The sequence below is a fragment of the Acomys minous genome (assembly GCF_964271855.1).
Source record: "Acomys minous genome assembly, chromosome: 6".
Taxonomy (NCBI): domain Eukaryota; kingdom Metazoa; phylum Chordata; class Mammalia; order Rodentia; family Muridae; genus Acomys; species Acomys minous.
In genome coordinates, this window is record NC_140487.1 from 76,857,450 (window position 1) to 76,884,176 (window position 26,727).

Genomic DNA, 26,727 nt, shown 5'->3' on the forward strand with positions numbered 1-26,727 from the left:
TATTTATTTATTATGTATACAGTGCTCTGCTTGCATGTACTCCTGCAAGCCAGAAGAGGGCGCCATAACACATTACAGATGGTTATGAGCCACCATGTGGTTGCTGGGAATTGAACTCAGGACCTTTGGAAGAGCAGGCCATGCTCTTAACCACTGAGCCATCTCTCCAGCCCGCCCCCCAAATAAATCTTTTAAAAAAAAGCCTAGCCAGGCAGGGAGGCAGAGTCAGGTGGATTGCTGTGAGTTCAAGACCAGCCTGGTCTACAAATTGAGTCCAGGACTGTCTAGGCTACACAGAGAAACCCTGTCTTGAGGAGAAAATAAAATAAAATAAAAGACGGGTTCAGGCATCTCAGGAGAGTCATGCTTAGGTGTCATGTGATTCTGTGGCTTCTTAGTTACCTTGCTCCAAGCCTGTAGTTGAAACAAGGCTTAAAGATTAAACAGGGCCATTGAGATGGCTCAGAAAGTGAACATGCTCGCTGCGCACGCCTGGCCATTTCATTTTGATCCTGGGAAGCCTTAAAAGATGGACAGAGAGAACTGACTCCACAAGTCATCAGAGGATCTACATACATGCTGTGGCACATATGCTCACACATACATATCACAGACACACAGGTAATGACAAAAATGTGAGTGAGTCGTGATGGTGCATGCCTTCTAGTCCAACCATTAGGAGGCAGAGGCAGGTAGCTCTCCATGACTTGGAGGCCAACCTGGTCTATAAAGTGAATTCTACAACAGTCATGGATACATAGTGAGACCCTGTCTAGAAAAAAAGCAAAAAGTTAGAAGGGAAGGAAGGAAAGGAAGGGAAGGAAGGAAGGAAGAAGTAAAAAGTAAAGATTAAGCAAAATATAAGAATTAAAGATTTGAGCCAGGCATGGTGGCGCACGACTGTAATCCCGGCACTCAGGAGGCAGAGGCAGGCGGATCGTTGTGAGTTCGAGGCCAGCCTGGTCTACAAAGTGACTCCAGGACAACCAAGGCTAAACACAGAGAGACCTTGTCTCAAAAAAACCAAATAAATAAATAAATAAAAAAAGATTTGGCTGGATAGACGGCTCAGAGGTTAAGAGCACTGACTGTTCTTCCAAAGGTCCTGAGTTCAATTCCCAGCCACAACATGGTGGCTCACACCCATCTATAATGAGATCTGGTGCCCTCTTCTGGCCTGTTGCCTCACATGCAGGCAAGTATTGGCTGGTCACCATTTTATTGGCAAGGCAGAGACTGAATGAGGAGCAATGGTTATAGAAACTTGAGACAAGAAATTCTTAGAATAAACGTAACAAAGCCAAGTCCAGATTGAAACCAGAGACTGGAATAGAGAATTCAGCATTTGCATAATACAAGAGTAAACTATACATAGTGTGTAACAACATGCCAACAGGGCTCGGGCTGGCCTAGAACTATGTAGACCAGATGGCCTTAAACTCGCAGAGATCTGCCTGCTTCTGTATTCCAAGTGCTAGATCCACGGGTTTCAGGTTCCAGTGTTTGGGAACGAGCAGTATCGGAGTCAGAAGCCATAAGAAATAAGCTGAAGGGGCTGGAGAGATGGCTCAGTGGTTAAGAGCACCACCTGCTCTTCCAGAGGTCCTGAGTTCAATTCCCAGCAACCACATGGTGGCTCACAACCATCTATAATGTGATCTGATGCCCTCTTCCGCAGATAAAGCACTCATATACAATAAATAAATAAAATAAAATAAAGAAAAAAAAAAGAAATAAGCTGAAAGGAGAGGTGATCCCACTGTCCTTTTTGCTCACTGTTCCTGAACACCAGTCTTCCAGTTGGAGTTTTTGGGAAGATCTTGTGCAGGTTTCTTCTTAACAGCCCTATCCACTTCAGTTACAAGACTGGGGTTCTGCCTGGGAGCAGTGGCCCACACCTGTAATCCCAGCACTGGGGAGGCAGAGGCGGGCTGATCTCTGTGAGCTTGAGGCCAGATTGGTCTACAAAGCAAGTCCAGCCAAGGCTACACAGAGAAACCCTGTCTCAAAAACCTAAACACATAAATACATTTTATTTTATTTTTAAAAAGATATATTTGGGCTGGAGAGATGGCTAAGAGCTTAAGAGCACCATCTGCTCTTCAAAGGTCCCGAGTTCAATTCCCAGCACCCACATGGTGGTTTACAACGACTTATAATGAGATCTGGTGCCTTCTTGTGGTGGGCAGGCACACGTGGGCAAAATACTATATAAATAATAAATACATCTTTTTTAAAAAAAATTTAATTTAATTTTAATGTGCCTTAGTATGAGAGTGTCAGATCTTGGAGTTACAGACAGTTGTGAGCTGCCAAGAGGGTGCTGGGAATTGAACCTGGGTCCTTTGGAAGAGCAGGCAGTGCTCTTAACCACTGAGCCATTTCTCCAACACCAATACATCTTTTGTGTGTGTATATATGTGCCCCAGCCTCGAAAAGCAAGAAGAGGGTATCAGATTCCCTGGACTGGAATTGCCAGTGGTTATGAACTACCCAATATGGGAACCAGGAACCAAACTCAGGTCTTCTGTGGGAGCAGACAAGCTGACAGTGCTCTTTTTATTCCCCCCCACACCCACCCTGAGACAGAGTTTCTCTGTGTAGCCTTGGTTGTCCTGGACTCACTTTGTAGATCAGGGCGGCCTCGAACTCACAGAGATTCGCCTGCCTCTGCCTCCCAAATGCTGGGATTAAAGGCCTGCACGCCCAGCTAAAATAAAAATTTTAAGGCTTATTTATTTAATATGTGTAAGTGTTTTGCCTGTGTCTATGTATGTGCACCATATATATGCTCTTGGAGGTTGAAAGAAAGCCCCGGGAAGCCCAGAACTCGGAGGCAGAGGCAGGCGGATCGCTGTGAGTTCGAGGCCAGCCTGGTCTACAAAGAGAGTCTAGGACAGCCAAGGCTACACAGAGAGACCCTGTCTCGAAAAACCAAATCAAGAACCACCGGGACTAGCTGGGGTGTAGCTCAGTGGTAGATCTCACCAAGCTTGTATGAGGCTGTACGTGATCCGCCTGCCTCTGCCTCCCGAGCGCTGGGATTAAAGGCGTGCGCTAATCCACCACGCCCGGCTAACCAGTGTAGCCTTACACACTACAACCACTCTTAAATCGTTTTAGATAACCAGGAAGGGGTGGGACATGAGGCCAATATTTTGAGAGGCCAGAGGGGCGGGTCTTAATCCAGAACGGAAGTTCCTGAGCCTCCCGACGCGTGGGGACACAACTCCGGAACGGACCAAGATGGCGACTCCCAGTGAGGGACAGCTATTTGCCGCGGGTATTGAAAAGACTTGGGGTGCAGTCGTTCGTTCCCCTGAAGGGACACCCCAGAAAGTTCGGCAGCTGATCGATGAGGGAATTGTACCGGAAGAGGGAAGCACAGACGCGTGAGTTCTTCAGGCTGTGAAATGGGCGCTGGAGCAGGGGGCGGGCGGCGCCGCCGGGAACTTCTATCGGTGACTTGGTGGGTGGGGTTGAGTTTTTTCTGATACCTGATTGCTTGGTTTCAACAGCATCCTGATGTACCTGACGCCGTGTCACCTGTGACATTTTATTTTCAGCCTTTTTTGAGGGAGCTAACTGTTGCTAAATAAGAAAAACCTGATTACTAATTAAGGTTCATGCGGTGGATTCTCACAGTCTGGTGAATTTCAGGAACCCCTTTTTCGAAGAACAGTCTTAAATGCATAAGGCAAATTACCCGGGATATAAATAAAACCAGTTACCCGGTAAATAGCAAGATAGTAAAAGGAAGTTATGCGGTAACATAGCTTGCGGTCGTTTCCCTCCCCTTGTCCTTCCTTCCTTGATTAAATAATTGATGCTGGCCTGAAAATATAGGTAGCCTAGCATGCGCTAAGCCTAGATTTGATCCTTAGCACTACATTAAACCAGTTGGTAGTGGTGGTAAACACCTATATCCTAAGCCCTTGAGAGGTGGAGGCCCTGTGTCAGAGAGAGAGGAGCGGGGAGAAGGGAGGGGAGAGGGGAAAGAGTTAATAACTAATAGCATGTTTAGCATCAATTGTAATTTTCTGTTTTGGTTTTGGTTTTGACTTTTTGCTTTGTTTTTTGTGACAAGGTTTCTCTGTGTAGCCTTGGCTGTCCTAGACTCACTTTGTAGACCAGGCTGGCCTCGAACTCACAGCACTCTGCCTGCCTCTGCCTCCTGAGTGCTAGGATTAAAGGCCTGCGCCACTGCCACCATGCCGGACTTGTTTTGTAGACAAGCTGGCCTCAAACTCACAGAGATCCTCCCCAGTGCTGGGATTAAAGGTGTGCACCATCATACCCAGCTCAATTGTAATTTTAAAATTTTATTTATTTATTATTATGTATATAGTGCTCTCCCTGCTTATACACTTTCAGGCTAGAAGAGGGCACCAGATCACATTATATAGATGGCTGTGAGCCACCATGTGGTGGCTGGGAATTGAACTCTGGACCTCTGGAAGAACAGTTAGTGCCCTTAACCACTAAGCCATCTCTCCAGCCCCCAATTGTAATTTTAAAGTAGTGATACCATCAATACAATTTCAAACTATAAGCTGGGGGGTGGCGCCTGCACTTGCAAGGATGAGGTAGGTGGCATGAGTTTGAGACAGCCAGGGCTACACACAGAAACCCTGTCTCAAAAAAACAAAACAAAACAAACAAGAGCCAGGCATGGTGTTGCAGGCCTTTAATCCCAGCAGCTGGGAGGCAGAGGCAGGTCGGGCTCTGCGTTCCAGGCCAGAATGGTGTACAGAGTGAGTTTCAGGTCAGCCAAGGCTACGCAGAGAAACCCTGTCCCAAAAAATCAACCAAAACAAAAATAAAATGAAATAGCCTGGACTCACTTTGTGCTGGGATTAAAGGCGCACACCACCATGCCTGGCTGGTTTGGTTTCTCTTAATCTTGATAATTAAAGAAGCCATTCTGGCCGGGCATGGTGGCACACGCCTTTAATCCCAGCACTCGGGAGACAGAGGCAGGCAGATCGCTGTGAGTTCGAGGCCAACCTGGCCTACAAAGCGAGTCCAGGACAGCCAAGGCTACTCAGAGAAACCCTGTCTCAAAAAACCAAAAAAAAAAAAAAGCCATTCTGTATTTCTCAGACATCTAAATATCATTTAATGCCTATCTGAGTTCAGGGATTTTCTGATTTTTTTTTTCCCTCTCCAAGAAGCCCACATTTTCTGACCCTCTTTAACACTCTGAGGAATTTTCTTGGAATAATTTTCTTCCAAGTCAAAAAGCAATTGTTGGTGTTTATTGTTAAAATGGTTTTTAGCTGAGCATAGTGGCTCCCACTTGTAATACCAGCACTTGAAAGTTAGAAGTAAGAGGATTTCTGTAAATTATGGATCAGCTTGTTATATACTAAGTTCCAGGGCCAGTCTAGGTTACAAAATAAGACCCTGTCTCTAAAAAGCAAAAACAGGGATAGTCAACATGGCTCAGCAGACGTATTCAGGCAGAGACAGAAGCAGGTAGTTCTAGGACAGCCAAAGCTATACAGAGAAATCCTGTCTTGAAAAACCAAAAGCATTGGCTCACGCCTTTAATCCCAGCACTCAGGAGGCAGAGGCAGATGGATCACTGTGAGTTCAAGGGCAGCCAGGTCTAAAAGTGAGTCCAGGACAGCCAAAGCTACACAGAGAAACCCTGTTTTGAACAACAAAACAAAAAGAAAAGAAAAATAAAAAACAAAACAAAACAAAAAAGATGGTTCAGTAGAAAAGCTGAGTAGTGATAAGAGTCTGGCTAAACTTTAAAAAGGCAAAGGTAGCCGGGCGTGGTGGCGCACGCCTTTAATCCCAGCACTTGGGAGGCAGAGGCGGGCAGATCGCTGTGAGTTTGAGGCTAGCCTGTCTCGAAAAAACCAAAAAAAAAAAAGGCAAAGGCAGGCGGATCTGGTCAGTCTGGTCTACAGAGTGAGTCCCAGGACAGACACATTACACAAAGAAACCCTGTCTTTTGTTGTTGTTGTTGTTGTTGTTGTTGCTGTTGTTGTTCAAGACAGGGTTTCTCTGTGAAGCCTTGGCTGTCCTGGACTCACTTTGTAGACCAGGCTGGCCTCGAACTCACAGTGATCCGCCTGCCTCTGCCTCCCAAATGCTAGGATTAGAGGCGTGTGCCACCACGCCCTGTCTTAAACAAATGAACAAACAAAAAATGAAAAGGAAAAAAAAATAGCTTAGCAGATAAAGCACTTGTATATAAAACCCAATGACCTGGCTCTCACTAGAACTCACTTACAGGTGGAAGGGAATTCCTGGAAATTGCCCTCTGAACTTCATAGGCATGCCATGGCCACACATACCATACACACATTTTTTAAAAAAAGCAAATAAGTAAACAAACAAATGGTTCTTGCCTTAGCAGTTTTTCCTTCCTCCTGTTCCCAGGAGCTGTTCAAATGCTTTTCACTGAAAATGAAAGAATGGCCTGGCTGGGTTTGTATTTTTTTGTTTTTGTTTCTGTTTTTGTGTTTTTTTGAGTTTCTTCTTGAAATCAAAAGATCTTGTCTTTGATTTGAACTTTCTTTAAAAAAAAAAACATTTATTATTTATTATTATGTATATAGTGCTGTGCCTGCATGTACATCTGCAGGCAGAGGACGGTATCAGATCACATTATAGATGGTTGTGAGCCACCATGTGGTTGCTGGGAATTGAACTCATGACCTCTGGAAGAACAGTCAGTGCTCTTAACCACTGAGCCATCTCTCCAGCCCCTGATTTGAACTTTCTAAATGAGGTAGTGGGAAACAAGGGTCCGTGTAGATAGCAATGCCTCAGTTACTCTTTCTCATATTGAGAGTTAAATTTCTGGGCCAACAGGAGGTGCTTGCCATGAAAGCCTAGTGACTTGAATGTTAGCCCTGAACTCACATAAAGATAGAGAAAAAGATCTGACTCCACAGAGTTGTTCTCTGACCTCCATCCACGTGCCTGGGCACATGCATTCACATATATATTGCACATACACACACATGTGCGCACACATATTACACACAGTAGTAATCTTGACACTTAAGAGGCAGAGGCAGGAGGATTGCTGAGAATTCCAGGCCAGTCTGGCTTATAGAGTGAGAGTCTGTCTCAAAAAAAGAAGCATTATTTCTCTGAAGTGGTTCAGTACCTGGACTCTTGAAGGCCTTATTTTGTATTTACTAAGGTCATGCAAAATATTGCTGAAGAACTGTGAATGAGCCAGGAGAGTTGGGCTAAATTGTAAAGAGTTATCACCCCCAGACATAAGAATTTAGAGTATTCTTAGTAAGTATTTTGCAGTCCTAGGATTTATTAAGCGGAAGAATGGCTTGACTGAAAAGGTGGCAGTCGAAGTGAGTTTCAGGAGCGTCAGATGTGTTGAGGTTTGACTGTGAGGTGTGTGGAATAGCTAGGCTCAGAAGATGTAAGCAGAGAAGAGGTCACTAACAGTCTCACTGCTGGGTTTCAGAAAGGACAGCTGTGCCACATCCCAGTCAGCCAGTGGATCGCCTCAAGCAGAACAGCAGCCTCCATTAGAATCTACAAGCAAAGAAGCCTTTTTTCACAGAGTGGAAACCTTCTCTATATCCTTTTCAGTTCGTGTGAGTGGTTCTGGCTGCTGCGGAGCTGTTACTCGGGAGTGCTGTGCGCTAACTCTGATCCTTCCTTTTAATGTTATGTGTGTGGGCGCTTTGCCTATATATGTGCGTACCACATGCATGTAGTCCCCACAGAGCCCAAACGAGTAGCAGGTCCCCTGGGGTACAGTTACAGGTAGTTGGTACCCACCATGTGGGTGCTAGTAATTGAACTGGAAGAGCAGCCCGTGCTCTTAACTGCTGTGCCATCTCTCCAGCCCCTTATCTGAACTTTTAAACCAAAGAATCAGCGTTGGTAAGAACTTTTCTATGGAAATCATCACGTTTATGTGTTATACTACAGAGGATCAGTTGAAGAATAGATAGATAAAATCTTTTGGTCTGTTTGTTTTTGTTGTTGTTTTGGGTGGTTTGTTTTGTTTTGTTTTTGGGGACAGTTTCTCTGTGTAGCCTTGGCTGTCCTCTAACTCACAGGCATCCGTTTGCCTCTGTCTCCCAAGTGTGGGGATCAAAGGCGCGCGCCACCATACCCGGCTTGGTTTGTTTTGTTTGGCTACAGGCTGGAAGTAGCATCCTCAGACCAGCTTCATACTTGTGGTCCTTCTGCTGTGGTCCCAAGTGCTGGTGGGACAGGTGCCCAGCTAACCTTTCCTCTTTACAGAAGGAAAAACCTGAACATCCTGAGTGAAAGAATAGCCACTCATGCCTGTGTATGTGCGTTCTCGTGTGTCTTCTTACTTGGTTTGGTGGAGGGGAGTGGTAGGAATCAAACCTAGCGCCTTGTTCCCATATGCCGGGCAAACGCTCTTCCCCGAGCTGCATTCCCAACTCTATTATACTCATTTTACAGAAGAGGGCAAATGAACAAACGGCAGCAACCAACAGAAGAGTAGTCATGAGGGTAGATAGTTACATGATTCGCCTAAGACATCCTGCTCGCAAGTAGAGGAGCCAGGACTGTGGTCAACTGAAAGTGTGCTCTTGTCATGTCAGTTTCCAGATCCTGGTTTGTTTCTTTGTTTGTTTTGGGCAGGGTTTCCCTGTGTAGCCTTGGCTGTACTAGACTCGCTTTGTAGACCAGGCTGGCCTAGAACTCACAGAGATCCACCTGCCTCTGCCTCCCTGAGTGCTGGGATTAAGGGTGTGTGCCAGCATCACCTGGTTTCTAGATCCCATTTGTGTGTATTAGTCATTAGTGCATGACAAATTGCCTAATACTTAGTGGCTTTAAACAAGTGTTATCACACAAATTCTGAATTATGAATCCAAGCACAGAATAGTTTCTTTTTCTTTTTCTTTTCTTTTCTTTCTTTTTTTTTCTTAGTATTTTAATTTATGTACTGCTTGTGTGTATGCCACTTGGGGTGGGGTGGGTGCCCAAGGAGGCCAGAGGAAGGTATCAGATGTAGAGCAGGCGTTAGAGGGAGCTGTGAGCAACCAAACATGTGTTCTAGGAGTTGAACTTCGGTTTTCTAGAAGAGCAGCCACACGTGTGCTTAGCTCCTGAATCATCTCCAGCCCAATTTTCTAGGACGGGTCTTAACTATACAGCCCAGGCTGACATGGACCTCATTATAAAGCCCTGGCTGGCTTTGAACTCATTATCTTCCTGCCTTTGCCTCTCTGAAGTGGGAATTACAAGTGTATGCCACTATACTCACCAAGTAGGTCAGTTGTTTTTAATTTATTTATTTTTTACAGTACTCTGCCCCCATGTGTGCCTGCAGGCCAGAAGAGCGCACCATATCTCCTTATATAGATGGTTGTGAGCCACCATGTGGTTGCTGGGAATCGAACTCAGGACCTTTGGAAGAACAGACAGTCCTCTTAACCTCTGAGCCCAGTAGGTTCTTCTAACTGAACCTCTAACCCCAAGAAGGTCAGTTTTATCACTAGTTCAGATTCTCTCAGAGGCAGCAGTGAAGGGCAGCCAGTGCATAGACAGATGGGAGAGGATCCAGTTCCAAGCTCTCTCGGATGATTATTAGCAGGCTCACTTTTTTGTGACTATCCTACTGAGGGCCTCGGGCTGTACTGTCAAATGGTCAGAGACCTCCCTTGGTTCCTTATTACATGGAATTTTATAGGAACAGTTCACAACTTGGCAGCTGGCTTCCATCACAGTTGAACAAGCAAAACAACAAAATGAAGCCGGGTGTGGTGGTGCATGCCTTTAATCCCAGTACTCTGTGGGATGCTGTGAGTTCTAGGCCAGCCTGGTCTACAAAGTGAGTCCAAGGCTATACAGAGAAACCCTGTCTTTAAAAAAAAAAAACCAACAAAACGAAAGCCAGATTTTGTTTGTTTGTTTGTTTGGTTTGGTTTGGTTTTTTCAGGACTGGGTTTCTCTGTGTGTAGTCTTGGCCGTTCTGGACTCCCTTTGCAGACCAGGCTGGCCTTGAACTCAGATCCACCTGCCTCTGCCTCCCAAATGCTGGGATTAAAGGTGTATACCACCACCACCTGGCCGAAATTAAATGTTGTGTTTTGTTTTTGAGACAGGGTCTCACTGTGTAGCTCTGGCTTTCGTGGAACTCTGTCTGTAGACCAGGCTGTCTTTGAACTCAGAGATCTGCTTGCCTCTGTCTCCTAAGTTCTAGAGTAAAGGTGTGCACTTCCATGCCCGACATTAAATGTTCTTTTTAAAATTAACTTTTTATTATGTTATTTAGTGTGAGTGCACATGTGTGTGTGTATATGAGTATATGTGTGCTGTGGTGTGTATTTGGAGGTCAGAGGACAGCTTGTGGGGGTCTCTTCTCTCCTTCCCAGAGATGTGGGTCCCAGGGATAAAGCTCAGATTATTAGGCCTAGCAACAGGCACTTTTATTCACTGAGCCATCTCACTAGCCCCAGACTTTTGTAACCTAATCTTGGAAGATAGCCCATCACTTTTGCCATATTAAGTTACCACCTTCCATGGGTGGTGGCACACTCCTATAATCCTAGCACTCAGGAGGCAGAGGCAGGCAGAACTCAGCGAGTTTGAGGCCAGCTTGGTCTACAAAGTGAGTCCAGGACAGCCAAGGCTACACAGAGAAACCCTGTCGCAAAACAACAACAACAGCAACAACAAAAAATTGCCTACTCTGCTCTTATATTATTTATTTTGGGTTTTTTACAGGGTTTCTCTGTGTACCCTTGGACTGGCTTTGTAGACCATGCTGGCCTCAAACTCACAGTGATCCACCTGCCTCTGCCTCCCAAGTGCTGGAATTAAGGCATGGGCCACCACGCCTGGCTAAAATACAATTTCTTAAGGTAAATAAGCAATGAGATGCTTACTACTCAGGCTTAATAAATGTTTTATTTTTAAGGACACTTCCCCCAGATGCTGCTGCTGTTTAAAACACGTGTACGAATGAGGTGTGGTGGGCCATGCCTGTAATCACTTGGGAGAGAGCAGCCTGGGACATGTATGTAGTAAGACTCTGTCCAAAACAAAACAAAACAAAAATGAAAAATGGGGCTGGAGAACTGGCTCAGTGGATAAGAGTGCTCACTGCCTTTTCAGAGGACCAGGTTCAGTTCTCACACCCACACTGGATGCTCACAGCACCAGCTCCAAGGAATCCAGGGCCCTCTTCTGGCCTCTATGGGCACCTGTACACATACGTGTATACATAGAAATGCGTACATATAAATAAAAAAGTTTTGAAATTACTAATTTAGGCATGTAGCCCATCATAGTTAAGCTTGGGGTAGAAAATAGCTAAGATTCTTTTTTTTTTTCTCCTCCTCATCTTATTAGAAAGTCAGGTAGATGTGGGAAATTACGAGAGCATAGACAAGTGACAGATGTACTTCATCCTTTTTGGCCTTTATGGTTCCTGTTGCTTAAATGCATCTGATGTAGAGATCCTGTCTGCTTTTAATGAATGTAGTCCCTGATTTGCTAAGAATGTTTTCAGGTTTTAGTTGTGCTTGATTTTCTTTCTTTTTTTTTAAATTTTTTATTTATTTATCATAGATACACAGTATTTTGCCTGCATGTATACCAGAAGAGGGCACCAGATCTCATTATAGATGGTTGTAAGGCACCATGTAGTTGCTGGGAACTGAACTCAAGACCTTTGGAAGACCAGCCAGTGCTCTTAACCTCTGAGCCATCTCTCCAGCCCAGTGCTTGATTTTCATATACATGGTTTTTCTTAACGTGAACACTCTTTGAAATGGGCAGGGAAGCCCCCAGAGCTGTCTCCACTTATCTGCGCAAAGTACGGTTGGGTCACCGTTGAATGTGACATGCTCAAGTGCTCCAGCTGCCAAGCTTTCCTCTGTGCCAGCTTACAGCCTGCGTTTGACTTTGGCAGATGTAAGTATAAAGGACACGTTACAGTTTTCTCCACATTCGCAGAGACAGTGGAGCTGGTGACACAGCCAGCGGTAGAGCGCTCGCTCAGCATGTGCCAGGTGCTGACCCTGATGGCTGCCGTCTGAGGGAAGAGCGTGCTGAACTACGTGTGTATGGCAGGGTGAAGTGGCAGCAGTCTTCCCCGTCAGCCTCGGTTCTGCTGCTCTGCGGTGGCCTTGATTCTGTGCGTTCTAGACAGACAGCCGTATGTTTGCCTTTTAATCCAAACTTTGGACTTTAGAGCAAGAAGAGGACACTCTGAAGGCCCACGATTTGGAAAGCTCTACCTTCCAAGTTGCGCAGCGTACTTCCTTTACACTAACAAAAAAAAAATCTTTTCTTTTCTTTTTCTGTGTGTGGCTACAGCTGGGACTGCTCAGAGAGAAATCTTGTCTTGGGAAAAAAATTTTTTTTTCTCTTTTTCGAGACAGGATTTCTCTGTGTAGTCCTGGCTGTCCTGGACTTTGTAGACCAGGCTGGCCTTGAACTCACAGCGCTCCACCTGCCTCTGCCTCCTGAGTGCTGGGATTAAAGGCGTGCTACCACACCCAGCAAAAATCTTTTTTGGGGGGGTGGGGGGTTATTTTTTGTTTTTGAGACAGGGTTTCTCTGTGTAGCCTTGGCTGTCCTGGAGTCGCTTTGTAGACCAGGCTGGCCTCGAAAAAAATCTTTGTTTGCCAGCCGGGCGTGGTGGCACACACCTGTAATCCCAGCACTCAGGAGGCAGAGGCAGGTGGATCACTGTGAGTTTGAGGCCAGCCTGGTCTACAAAGCGACTCTAGGACAGCCAAGGCTACACAGAGAGACTGTCTCAAAAAAAAAAAACCAAGAAAAGAGAAAGAGAAAAAAAATCTTTTTTTATTGGTTTGTTTTTTGTGTTTTTGAGATAGGGTTTCTCTGAGTGCTTGGGTTAAGGTGAGTGTTATCACATCTGGCCTATTTTCTTATATTTTAAGGTATCCTATTTATTATTATCTTTTATTTAGTTTTTCAAGACAGGGTTTCTTTTGTAGTCCTGGATTTCCTGGACTCGCTTTGTAGACCAAGCTGGCCTCTAACTCAGAGATCTGCCTGTCTCTGCCTCCCAAGTGCTGGACTAACATCTGGCTACCCCTAATTATTTAAATGTATGTGTGGTTAAGTTTGGTCTCTAAAAGACTCTTGGCTCTTTTGATTTTGAATCTGTATAGTATATAATAGTTGCTACCTCTTGTGGTTTTCAGATATGGAGCGGTGTGCGGAGCTCAAGAAGTCCTTGTGCAGCGCCCATGAGAAGTTCTGTTTCTGGCCAGACAGCCCCTCTCCAGGTACACGCTCTCAGGGTTTCCCTCTGCCATTTCTTTTGGGTCATCATTTCTCTTTTTTCTTTTTTAAGATTTATGTATTTATTATTTACACAGTGCTCTGCCCACATGTGCGCCTGCCGCCAGCAGAGGGCGCCAGATCTCATTCTAGATGGTTATGAGCCACTGCGTCGTTGCGGTGAATTGAACTCAGGACCTTTAGGAAAACAAACAATGCTCTTTACCTCTGAGCCATCTCTCCAGTTCCTGGGTCATCATATTTCTTTCTTTCTTTTTTAAAGATTTATTTATTATATATACAGTATTCTGCCCACACGTGTGCCTGCCTACCACAAGAAGGCACCAGATCTCATTACAGGTGGTTGTGAGCCACCCTGTGGGTGCTGGGAATTGAACTCAGGACCTTTGGAAGAGCAGTCAGTGCTCTTAACCACTGAGCCATCTCTCCAGCCTGGTCATCATATTTCTAAGACTGCTCATTTTCTTGTGAAAACCTGATCTTTGAAGTTGCTTTTTTTCTTCTGTTTGTGCTTTTCTTTCCTTCTTTCTTTCTTTTCTTTTCTTTTTTTTTTTCCAGACAAGGACTTCTTTTGTAGTCCTGGTTGTCCTGGACTTCCTTTGTAGACCAGGCTAGGATTACAGGCATGCACCACCACGCCTGGGATTACAGGCATGCACCACCATGCCTGGGATTACAGGCATGCACCACCACGCCTGGGATTACAGGCATGCACTCACCATGCCTAGGGTTACAGGCATGCACCACCACGCCTGGGATTACAGGCATGCACCACCACACCTAGGGTTACAGGCATGCACCACCACGCCTGGCTCTGTTTGTGCTTTTCTTTTCTTTCTTTTTTTTTGGGGGGGGGGGGTTTCGAGACTGTTTGTGCTTTTCAAGACCTGGCATTTATTGCTTAATTTTTCTAGGTACATTTGTCCCACCAGCTCTTGGGAAGAGTTTATGTGTGTGTTTTGGTAGCCTTTTGAATCTTCACAAGGGCCCTTCATAGTAGATAATATGAACTCAGTTGTTATAAGCAAGAGAATTGAAAATTAAGAATTAGATCGGGAGACAGAAGCAGGAGGATTCCTGTGAGTTCAAAGCCAGCCTGGTCTACATAGTGAGTTCTAGATGTCATAACATAAATTAGAAACCATAGCTTTGATTTACCTGATCCACACTCACTGTTTTTCCACCATATTAAACAGCCCTGTGTTCTGCCTTGACTTCCTTTGGCACTAGCAGTGGTGGTTAAACAGGATTTGGAAACCACAGAACTCCAGGACTCCCGACTCTTCTGTAACAACACTGAAATCAGGGTAAACCTAACCCTGCCCCAGCCAGGGCTCAAGGGAAGCCAGATCCAGGCTCCTGTGTCCTCCCTATGATAGGACCATGCAGGACAGTGTTTCTTACATCAGGAACTACTGATTGATATATATATATATATACACATACACATACACACATACATACATACATACATACATACATACATACATAGTACTGCTGAATAAGAGAAACCAAAATGTTCTGCCATCTGGGATTTTTTAAAAACATTTTTTATTTAATGGTGTGTGTTCTGTGCACTCCCTTCCCCCCACCCTGTGTGTGTGTGTGTGTGTGTGTGTGTGTGTGTGTGTGTGTGTGTCTTGCACACATATTGAGAAAATAACTTGTAGAAGGCTTTTCTCTCCTTCCATGTGGGCCCCAGGGATTGAACCCTAGGTCACTTTGCTGGTATGGGCCTTTACTCTCATTGACCATCAGCTGGGATTTTTGTTTTATTTTGTTTTGTTTTTGTAGACAGTTTTTCTGTTTAGCCTTGGCTGTCCTGGACTCTCTGTGTAGACCAGGCAGGCCTCGAACTCACAGAGATCCACCTGCCTTTGCCTCTGCTTCCTGAGTGCTGGGATTAAAGGTGTGTGCCACCACGCCCGGCTTCAGCTGGAATTTGTTCCACTGGCACACCTCTGCTAAGTAAACAGATTCAGCAGCAGAGCCCTCAGGTGGGGGCTCTCTCCAGCTCCAGGTCCAAGTTTCCTCAGGCCTAGGGTTTCAGAGCAGTGCTGAGCACTGGCCTGTGGAGCTGACTCAGGCCTGCCCTGCTAGTTCTTTTCCATATATGCCCCATCTCAATATACATTGCTAGGTCATATGATACTGTAAATGCCTCTGTTTGAAAGGAAGAGCCGGGCCGGGTGTGGTGGTGCATGCCTTTGATCCCAGCACTCCAGAGGTAGAGGCAGGACAGCCTGGTCTCCAAAGTGAGTGCAGGACAGCCAGGACTACCCAGAGAAACCCTGTCTCAAAAACAAACTAAAACAGAAAGTTCTTCAGAGAGAGTCAGGCTGTGAATGGATCTAGAAAACAGCACATAATAATGAGCTGAGATATCTGAGCAAACCCTAAAAAGAACCTAGGTGACTGGTCACAGATGCCCTCAAGTCTGCCCATGGCTGAGCTGTGCTATACTATACAGGGAAAAAGAAAACGGGCCAGAGATGGGAAGCCCTTGTTTTATAGTCATGTTTGTTTTAACAGTTTCATTAGGAGAGACATCTAGTCACTTGTGGTTGCTTTTTCTGTTAGTGGTCATGGAATATCACTAGCCACAGTGACCTTGAGATCAGCTTGAGCCCTCCTACTGAAAACAAAACAACACACACCGAGACTGCACTCCCAGAAGACACACACACACACACACACACACACACACACACACACACACACAAAGTGCTCAGCACTACTCTGAAACCTCAAGTCTGAGGAAGTTTGGACCTGGACCTGGAGGGTGTCACGTTCTCTGTGACTGGCAGGCCTTCACTGCCAGGTGGGTGTTAGGAGTCAAACCTGGGTCCTCTGGAAGAACAGCCCATGTTCCTAACCACGGAGCCATCTCTCCAGCCCTTTGTTTGTAGTTGCTGTTTCACACAGGATCTCGCTCATATGTAGACCAAGCTGGCTTTGAACTCAGAGATCTACTTACATCTGCCTCCCCCTCTGCCTCCCAAGAGCTGTAATTAAAGACTTGTTCCAGGACAGGATGGAGAGATGGCTCAGTGGGTGAGACTACTTGTTATTCTTTTTTTAAAAAGTTATTTATTATGTATAGAGTGTGGTGCCTGCATGTATACCTGCAGGCCAGAAGAGGGCATCATATCACTTTTACAGATGGTTGTGAGCCACCATGTGGTTGCTGGGAATTGAACTCAGGACCTTTGGAAGAGCAGACAGCGCTCTTAACCTCTGAGCCATCGCTCCAGCTGCCCCCCCCCCTTTTTTTTTTTTTTTTTTTTTTCAAGACAGGGTTTCTCAGTAGCTGGAATTAAAGGCTTGCACCACCACACCTGGCTTTCTTTTCCTTTCTTGCCTTTTGGCTGTTTATTTTATGTGTGCATGTACCTAAGTGTGTAGTTCGTTACATGCACGCAGGAGCCCTGGGAGGTCAGAGCAGGCAGCAGATCTCTGAAACTGAAGTTACAGACAACTGTGGGTGCTGGGAAGCAGCCTAGTCCTCTGCAGACCAGTGAGACCTCGTAACTGCTGAGCCATCTCTCCAGACACACCCACTCCCTTTATTTGTTTGTTTTGTTGTTGGTTTGGTTTTTTCAAGACAAGGTTTCTCTGCATAACCCTATCTGTCCTGGAACTCACTCTGCTATAGATCTGGCTGGCCTCTAACTCATCGCGATCCTCCTGCCTCTGCCTCCCGAGTGCTGGGATTGAAGGTGTGTGCCACCACGCCCAGCTGATTTAGGGTCTTATTTGTAGTTCATGTTGTCCACTCTGTAGCTGCCTTGAACGAAGTACTTGCCAAGATGGCCCTGACTTCTTGGTAACCTCTGCTCTAGCCTCCCGAGTGCTGGGATTACAGGAAGGAGCCAGCACACACAGCTTTAGAGTTATTCCTTACTGTTATTAGCCTTGACCTTAGTTTTCCTCTAAAGATCTTAGATGCTGCTTTCAATAGTGTCATTTGTTAGTTTGGCTTCTTAATAGTCATGTAACTTTTATATAGAGAAAAGAATACCAGGAAGCCATGTGTGGTGGCACACACCTTTAATCCCAGCACCTGGAAGGCAGAGGCAGGCAGATCTCTGTGAGTTAGAAGCCAGACTGGTCTACAAAGAGAGTTCCAGGATAGTCAGGGCTATTACACAGAGAAACCCTGTCTCAAAAAATAAAAAACAACAGAGAGGGGGGCGGGGAGGAAATTATATGTTAATGCCTAATTTACTGTGCATTCCCAATAAGTATAATTTGTTGGGGTTCATTTGTCTAGGTTTTTTGGGTTTTTGGGTTTGTTTTGTTGTTTTGGTTTGCTTTGGTTTTTTTTTTTTTCTGGTTTTTGGTTTTTCCAGACAGGGTTTCTCTGTGTAGCCTTGGCTGTCCTGGAACTCGCTCTGTAGACCAGGCTGGACTAGAACTCACCATGTATCTAAGGGTGGTCTTGAACTCCTGATCCTCATATCTCCCTTCTGAGTACTGGGATTGCAGGCATGTACCATCATGACCTGGCTAATAGTTACAATTTTAATGGTAATTTTTCTTCTTCTTCTTCTTCTTCTTCTTCTTCTTCTTCTTCTTCTTCTTCTTCTTCTTCTTCTCCTCCTCCTCCTCCTCCTCCTCCTCCTCCTCCTCCTCCTCATCCTCCTCCTCCTCTTCGAGACAGGGCTGTCCTGGACTTGCTTTGTAGACCAGGCTGGCCTGGAAACACAGCAGTCATCCTGCCTCTGCCTCCTGAGTGCTGGGATTAAGGGCGTGCACCACCACACCCAGCGTGGTAATTTTTCTAATATTTATTAATAATAATAAAAAATTCTTTTGAATATTTTAAATGACAGTTACTAATTTACTAGGACTGAATATTTTGAATATATATGAAGTCTTTAAACCATATACAAATATATAGATACATTAATCATAAAGCATATTTAGGCTTATTGTAAAACTTGTTGGTGCCCTGCTTTTTAGCTAACCAGATTAGGAGGACCTTTTCTCTCTTCATCTTTCCTATATAATCGCTCACTTTAAAATAAAAATTATTAGTCAGGTGGTAGTGGCCCACACCTTTAATCCCAGCACTCAGGAGGCAAAGGCAAGTCGATCGCTCGCTGTGAGTTCGAGGCCAGCCTGATCTACAAAGTGAGTCCAGGACAGCCAAGGCTACACAGAGAAACCCTGTCTCGAAAAACCAAAAATAAATAAATAAAGAAAATAAAAATTATTTAATTTTATCTTGTGTTCATTGGTATCAGATCCCCTGGAACTGGAGTTACAGATAGTAGTGAGCTGCTATGTGGGTGCTGGGAACTGATCGCACGAAGAACAGCCACGAAGCCATCTCTCCAGCCCCATAATCACTCCCTTTCTTTTTGGTTTTTCGAGACAGGGTTTCTTTGCATAGCCTTGGCTGTCCTGGACTTGCTTTGTGGCTTTGACTGTCCTGGGCTTATTTTGTAGACCAGGCTGTCCTTGAACTCACAGCCCACCTGCCTCTGCCTCCCAAGTGCTGGGGCTAAAGGCGTGCTCCACCACACCTGGCAATCACGCACTTTCTAAATGTATTTTCCCAGCACCCAGGAGCACATCAGGATTATGTACATATGAGGCTAGTTTGGCTGCAGTATGCAGATGTTTTTCTGTGTTGTGTTTTGTTTCGAAGAATAACTTACTGAATTCCTTACAAGGGAGCAGGGCACTGGGAAGTAACTGAAATATACTGCTCAGCTCTGGGTTTTGAGAGACAGTCTTGACATATAGTTCTGGCTGGCTTAGAGCTTACTGTGTGGACCGGGCTGTCTTGGACTTGCCACAGTGCAAGTTCAGGGATTGCAGGTGTGCATCACTCTGCCCAGCTGTATCAGTCGTATTTTCATTCTTGTCTTGTTGTTCTTGTTTTTAAAAGAGAGTCTCATGTAGCTCAGGCTGGCTTTGAACTTGAACTTTGAACTTCCTCAGCTCCTGAGCATTCAGATTGCAAGAATGCAGCACCCTGCCCAGCTTTAATTTTTCTTCTTTTCTCTTTTTTTATTAATTATTTTTAAGATGTTTATGTGTATTTATGTGTATGGATGTTTTGCCTGCATGCATGTCTATCTATGTACTATGTGTGTTCCTGGTGCCCAAAGAGGCCAAAAGATGGCACTGGATTCTCTGGAACTGGAGTTACACTCAGTTCTAAGCTACCCTGTGGGTTCTGGGAACCAAACCCAGGTCCCCTGCAAGAGCAAGTGCACCTAACCCTCAACCATCTCTGCAGCCCCATGCCTGGCTTCTTTTTTTTTTTCCCTCCTTCGAGACAGGGTTTCTCTGTATAGCCTTGGCTGTCCTAGTCTCACTTTGTAGACCAGGATGGCCTTGAACTCACAGAGATCCTCCTGCCTCTGCCTCCCCAGTGCTGGGATTAAAGGCGTGTACCTTCACACCCAGCTCCCCTGGCTTTTCTTAAAGTAACAGTTTCATTACATACACAGAAGTACAAAGAATAGTTCATAATTAAATGCTATCCACCTGTCACCAGCTTCAACACTTACCAACTTGTAACCCTTCATTTTTTCCCCTTATAAGGCTGGGATTGGAATCCAGAGCCTTGCCCATAGGAGGAGCTACACTCTTCTCTCCCATCCCCTACCCCAAGACAGGGTTTCTCTGGGACTACAGGCATGCGCCACCACTACTCAGCTCTGAGCTACACTGTGCGCCCCTCCTTCTAGACCGGCTCGTTTCTTCGGTGTTCCTTACACCCCAGCACCCTGCATCGCTCAGAAGCTCAGTCCCACTTACAGCTTTATGGATAGCTCCCTCTTCCCTCTCCCAGCAGGCATCGGTTGCAAATAGCATCTTGGTTAGGGTGGGCCTTTGTATTGGCTTCACTTCTCTGTACTGGGGTTTTGCCTGTTTGAACCTGTGCAGGTCTCTGAGTTCATATGTAGACAGTAGTTTCTGAATATCATAACTATCCTTTTGCATTTCTCTAATTGCTCTGGTCATGTTCTTTGTCTCTTACTTCCATTTACTCCCAGTTTATTTTCCCACAGATAGATTTGGGATGCTGCCACTGGGTGAGCCTGCTGTTCTTGTCAGTGAGTTCCTGGACCGGTTTCAAAGCCTTTGTCACTTGGACCTCCAGCTTCCTTCCCTGAGGTCAGAGGACTTGAAAACAATGGTGAGTTTTTCTTGGTTAGATTCTCCTCTGGTGAACAGAGATGTAGCTGCGCTCCGTTTCTTCCCTGAAGCTGCCTCACCAGCCAGCGAGCCTTCTGTGAAGATACGCTGCTGTACTGTCGTAGTAAAGCCTGAGCATTTGCATTTCAAGCTGGCACAGTTAGAGCTTCTGGCACTAAGCAGCTAACCTCCACTTGCTCCTATGAATGTCAGCCTGACCTTCACCATGGCAGCCCCACTCCACCCCGTGCCATGTCATGGTGCCCAAAAATGACTACTGACAAGCTTGTTCTGCCAAAGTAAATTCAGCGTTAGGCCAAGGCATCAACAGTGATCTTTGTATTGTTTGGGTTTGAAGTTTACAAGTTTAAGATCGATTCTACAGTTGGCAGGTGGAGAGCCAGTTAGTACTTAGAAGGGAAACTGCTGCCACCTTTTTCAGTCAGCAATGGAGTTAGCTTCCGTGTGACACCGTGGTCCTGCCTGTGACAACATGTCTTTCCTGTGAAGAGGCTGCCTCCCAGGCTAGGTGTGCTGTCGTGGGTTTCCTTTCTGTGGCGGCTGAAGCCTGGATTAATGTCTAACCTTGGTGCCGTGGCAGTGCCTGACGGAAGACAAGATCAGCGCTCTGCTGCACCTGCTGGAAGACCAGCTGGACTGCCAAACTGAGGACAGGAAAACGACAAGCAAATCAGGCTCAGACATCCAAGTCTACGTCACTGCCTGCATTCTCTCTCTGTGCGGCTGGGCATGCAGGTTAGTGAGAGGACAACCGTGACAGCGGGCACGGTGCTGTTTCCTGTGAGAGAGCAGAAAGAGAAGCTGGTGTAGGGCAGGAGAGAGAAGTGAGTGAGACTCAGCAGAGGAACAGAGTAAATGCTAGGTGCTCACGCCTCAGGCCTGCCTTTTCTCTCGGACAGCCTCCTCCAGGCTGGGAACTTACATTCCCATAAACACTGCAGCTCTTTCCAAGAGCAAAAGGAAAATAATACCCTATTTTTAGAAAGGAAAAAAGTTAAGTTTAGTTGGTAAAAGACTACCAGAGGAGGCACCAGCTGGAGCCCAGCCCGCATATTAGCATTTCCGTTCCAGCTTAGTTTGTCATTGAATTTCTTTTTTGTTTGTTTGCTTTTTGTTGTTGTTTTGTTTTGTTTTTCCAGACAGGGTTTCTCTGTGTAGCCTTATCTGTCTTGGATTCACTTTATAGTCCAGGCTGGCCTCAAACTCACAGAGATCCGCCTGCCTCTGCCTCCTGAGTGCTGAGAGTAAAGGCATGCGCCACCACACCCAGCGATATATTTTTATTTATGTCTATTTCTCTGTGTCTGTGAGTGCATGCCACATGTGTGCAGGGATCCTCAAAGACCAGAAGAGGGCTTCAACATTAGAGGTGGTTGTGAGCCGACTGATGTGCGTGCTGGGATCCAAACTGGTGTCCTTAACCTTTGTCTCCCTAGGCTTCTCTCTCTCTCTCTCTCTCTCTCTCTCTCTCTCTCTCACACACACACACACACACACATACACACACACACACACACACACACACACACACACACACACACACACACACACACGCTTTCTTACTGCTGGGTTGTTGGGGAGGGCGTGCCTGAAATCACAGTGCTTGGGAGGATCTGTCATGAATTTGAGGCTAGCCTGGGCTGCAGAGTGAGACCCTATCTCACACAAACAAGTAAATAAATGTGCTTTCTTTGGTAGATTTAGAAAAGGGTCTTTAAAGGATCAGGAGTTTGTAAAGCTTACCTCACAACATTGCCAGCCAGAACATATGAAGACCCTTAGACCTCTTTGAGAAAGTAGCGTGGAAGTGGTGACGGTCAAGGCTCTGAGTGTTTATGGATGTCAGGTCACTGGCCCACTGTAGAAAGTGTTTGCTGAGGTAAAACATAAATAATTACATTTAGTCACATGGCAGTGTCACCTGTGGACATAACCCCTCTCTTTCCCATTCCTCCCTAGTCCTTTGGAACCTACACAGCTCTCCTTGATAACATGTTCCCAGTGTATGAGGAAGGTCGGTCTCTGGGGCTTTCAGCAGATTGAATCATCCATGACAGATCTGGAGGCTTCCTTTGGGCTGACCAGCTCCCCCGTTCCTGGTGTGGAGGGTCGGCCTGAGCATTCCCCTCCGGTACCTGAATCTCCTAGGAGGATGATGACCCGAAGCCAAGATGCTACAGTTTCTCCAGGCTCCGAGCAGGTATTAGCTTCTTTAGGGTGCCAGGTAATAGCAGTGGGGAATTGGTGGTAGGCTTCACTTTAAACCCTACCAGGAAGACTATGCTATCACGTTTCCCTTCGCAGATGGAGACATTAAATTTGTTATAGAAGCTAAGTATAGAACTACAACATCCTTTGAAGAATTTAGTCATGTAGGCAGTTGAGATACTAAATTTATATTACAAGTTTTAAAATGTTATGTTTCACATGCTTCGAGGAGTGCTCAGGCTAGAAGCATTCATGCTTCCATTGCTTTTCTTTTTCTTCAGCCTGAAAAAAGTCCAGGTCCCGTCATGTCCCGCACCCGCAGCTGGGACTCTCCCAGCCCTGTGGAGCGGCCTGAGCTGGAGGCAGCCAGCCCCACCACCAGGAGCCGCCCCGTGACCCGCAGCATGGGGACCGGAGATTCTGCCGGCTTGGAAGTCCCCTCCAGCCCTCTGCGGAGAGCCAAGCGAGCTCGCCTCTGCTCTTCCAGCAGCTCGGTGAGTCACCTTTGTAGGTAGCCATGGGCACAAATAGCAGAAGGTGCCTTTCTGTGCCTCAGGGAGAAGCAGGCACAAGCCCTCCCTGGATCCTGGCCAAAAGTAGACTTAGTGAGTTTAAAGATAGAACACAGTTCCTAACCTGTAATCCCAGTACTTGAGAGTGGAGACAGGGTCACAAGCGGCAAGGCCAGCTGCTGCCACTTCTGAGTTCCAGACCAGTTTGTGTGACATGAGACCCTGTCTCAAACGAGAAACAGGCTGGTAAGATAGATAGCTCAGTGGGTAAAGGTGCTGCAAGGCCTGCTTTGTGCTCCTGCACACACACATATGCAAGCACACACAAAGTAAATACTTACAAGCAGGAGAGACAGCTGGTTGATCAAAGGAGAAAAGTTTGGAGTGGAGTCAAGAGAGATCATAAATATTTAGAGTAACAAGAAAGCAGTGCAGCAGATCTGATAAAAGACTTTTTGGATGTTCATCCCCCACCACCGCCCCCTCTGGTCTCACATGGCTCAGGCTACCTGGAACTCACTGTATATCCTAGGCTGGCCTTGGAGTTATGCCAGTCCTCTTGCCTCAGCACTGGCATTAAAAGCTTGACCCACCACATCGGGCAGATGGTTTATTTTGCTTTTTTGTTTGTTTTTATTTTTTGAGACAGGATTTCTCTGTGTAGTCCTGGCTGTCCTGGACTCGCTTTGTAGACCAGGCTGTCCTCGAACTCACAGTGATCCACCTGCCTCTGCCTCCCGAGTGCTGGGAATAAAGGCGTGTGTCACCACGCCCAGCTGTATCAAGCTTTTAATAGAGTGCAGCCCCGTCTGTCCATCCTTGGGGTTGTTTCCTGTGCTGGCACAATGCTTCTCAGAACATTCTTACCTACATAGAAGAAGGTTGAGTAGCCTAGTGGTCACCCCATAATCCCAGCACTGCAGAGTCTGAGGAGGATGGCAAATTCAAGGCCATCCTAGGCTGCACATTGCCCCTTACTCTGTCTCAACAGAAGGGGGTAGGGTGAGAGAGCTAATGAAGGACAGTTTAAAGAGCATACCTGGAGGTGAGGCAGGACGGTGACTAGCCTCAGCTACACAGCATGATTTTTATCTTAAGGCAGCAAGAGCAAGATAATAGTAACAAAGAAGGACGAGGCAGAAGTGTAGGCAGTTGTGGAGTCCTGCGCAGACCTAGCATGTGTCCTTCAGCAGTAACCGTCTCTGCTTTCTCCTTCAGGACACCTCTCCCCGAAGCTTCTTTGACCCTACCTCTCAGCACAGAGATTGGTGCCCGTGGGTGAATATCACACTTGTCAAAGAAGCCACGGAGAACGGGAAGACGGAGGTGGATGCCGCCGCCCCAGCAGAGCCAGGCTGGAAGGCGGTGTTGACCGTCCTGTTGGCCCAGAATCATTCAAAGCAGCCAGCTGAGACTGACTCCATGGTAAGATGGCCATTGCCCAGCATGCATGCTACACGGCTTATTTTGGGGATGGGCAGCAGACCTGGCCCTGTCCTTAGCACCTGCCTGCTTTCAGCTCTCCTAAGTCAGGCCAGGCTCATTCTGGCTCAAGGAGCAGAGCACAGAAGTGGTTCAGTCTTTCTGACAAATTCTTTGTTCCTCCAGCTAAAATGACTCCAAGAAGGAAAGGAATACAGAAACAGACAAGTGGGCAGCTGTCAGTCGCCATCACTTGCGTTTGGAGTTTGGCAGTTAGCTGTACCCTGATACCAAACCATGGCTTTACTGCCCATGTCACCATGTCACTTTTACTCTTCCAACATTAGCCCCCACAATCAGGACTAAGTTAAAAAAAAGAAAAATTGCCTGCCGCAGTTTCCAGATTCATGGTGGTCAGATCACAGGCCTTCCACCAGAGGGAGCTGTAATTATACCAAAAGCCCACAAAGTCCCTAGATAAATAAGTAGAGAAAAGGTTTCCAAAGTCAGTCAGTCAGTCTGCCTGTCTTTCTTTTTTCTTTCTTTCTTTTGTTTTTGTTTTTGTTTTTCGAGACAGGGTTTCTCTGTGCAACGGCTCTAGCTGTCCTGGAACTCGCTCTGTAGACCAGGCTGGCCTCAAACTCAGAGATCCGCTGGGATCTCCTGAGTGCTGGGATTAAAGGCGCGCACCACCACCGCCCAGCCCATCTGTCTTTCTTTAACTTAAAAATACTTAGGTCAGGGTCTCGCATGATGGCTCAGAAGGGAGCTTGCTGCTAACCCTGATGGCCTAAGCTCATCATCCTGATGCCAGGAAGGAGAGAACTACCTCCAGAAAGATCTCCGCCATGTGCCTGCCTTGCTGTGCATTCGCACACTAAATAAATAACTCCACAAACGCATAGGCACATAAATGTAGTAAGAATGTTTACTGCAAAGCTGGGTGTGGTGACGCACGCCTGTAATCCCAGCACTCAGGGAGGCAGAGGCAGGCTACGCAATAAGACCCTGTCTCAGAAGATAGATAGTAGGTAGATGGCGTGTTTCAAAAATTGAAGGTAACTTGATCTTGCTCCTGTCCTTTGTAGTGTCACTGAGGCCACTGCCAGATGGAATGTCTGCTCTCAGTGTCACTCAAAGGCAGGTAGAGCCAAGTGTTCCGATGGACTGAGAATGTTCATCTCTGTGAATTGTTTTGTCTCCCTGTAACCATTTCTCAGAACCTCAGAACATCTCTTCGGTGTGATCAAGTAGCAGTGAGAGACTTCCTATTTTTAGCCTTTCTATTTTATTTTCAGTTGACTAAAACATGAAGCCAAAGTCAAGCTTAAACTCTTCGGGGGTCATTTAGTTTTGTTTCTCAGATGTTGATGATGAAGTTGATACTAGCTGGATACCAACCACATAAGTCACTGTGTGGGGGAAATAATCAGACATCCTGGGTCGAGGCCATTGTAGGAGGTGTGCTGCACTCAGGCTGGGTAGGAGTGCCATTGTCACAAAGATGAGGACAGGCACAGGTACTTGGAGGGACAATATGAAGTAAGTTTTGGAAACTTAGAGTCCGCGGTGATCTGACAGCAGAGCGCAGGCTGTTGCTGTGTATTGTGTAGAGAGTGTAATATCGATGTGCCTTGAAGATGTCTAAGAGGAAAAGTTACTAAGGCGGCCTGAAAGCCGTACCTGTCTTTTGTCTCTGTGAGAGAGTGTCATTCTAATAATAAGCTTTTCTACGTACAGAGTCTCTCTGAAAAATCAAGGAAAGTATTCCGAATATTCCGGCAGTGGGAGTCCCTGTGCCTGTCCTGAACACGCTCCAGACAGAAGCCTTGAGGATGACTTCTTAAGAAATAAGTCTGAATCAATTGAAAGGCGGCCGATGCTGCTTTTTTTTTTCCTCCCCGTTCTGGTTTAATTGCAAGTACAAAGGCCTGCCATCTGCATGATGAAGAGGAGACCCCATTGCCATGCGGGGATGTGGACAGGTTATACAGCAAGCCCAGTTCTGTCGGGACTGTGGGGCCAAGATACCAGCTGCCAGACTTGAGGACCAGAACATGCATTTAGCAGCTTTGGTTCAGGCACAGTGTTCTGAGCGTGTAGCCCAGAAGTGTGACAGTGTTTGTTAATAAAGTGTTTGCTAAAA

At 46.1% G+C, this 26,727-nt stretch overlaps 1 protein-coding gene across 1 annotated transcript; it reads left to right on the forward strand.

Annotated features, from left to right (window-relative positions):
• The first annotated feature begins 3,189 nt into the window (after positions 1-3,189).
• Positions 3,190-26,727, forward strand: ZC3HC1 (zinc finger C3HC-type containing 1). Its single transcript, XM_084786372.1, has 10 exons — positions 3,190-3,392; positions 7,454-7,568; positions 11,748-11,898; positions 13,161-13,244; positions 20,292-20,419; positions 21,020-21,174; positions 22,399-22,639; positions 22,929-23,141; positions 24,378-24,584; positions 26,322-26,727. The coding sequence occupies exons 1-10, from the start codon at positions 3,247-3,249 to the stop codon at positions 26,388-26,390; spliced, it is 1,509 nt and encodes a 502-aa protein (XP_084642498.1). The 5' UTR covers positions 3,190-3,246; the 3' UTR covers positions 26,391-26,727.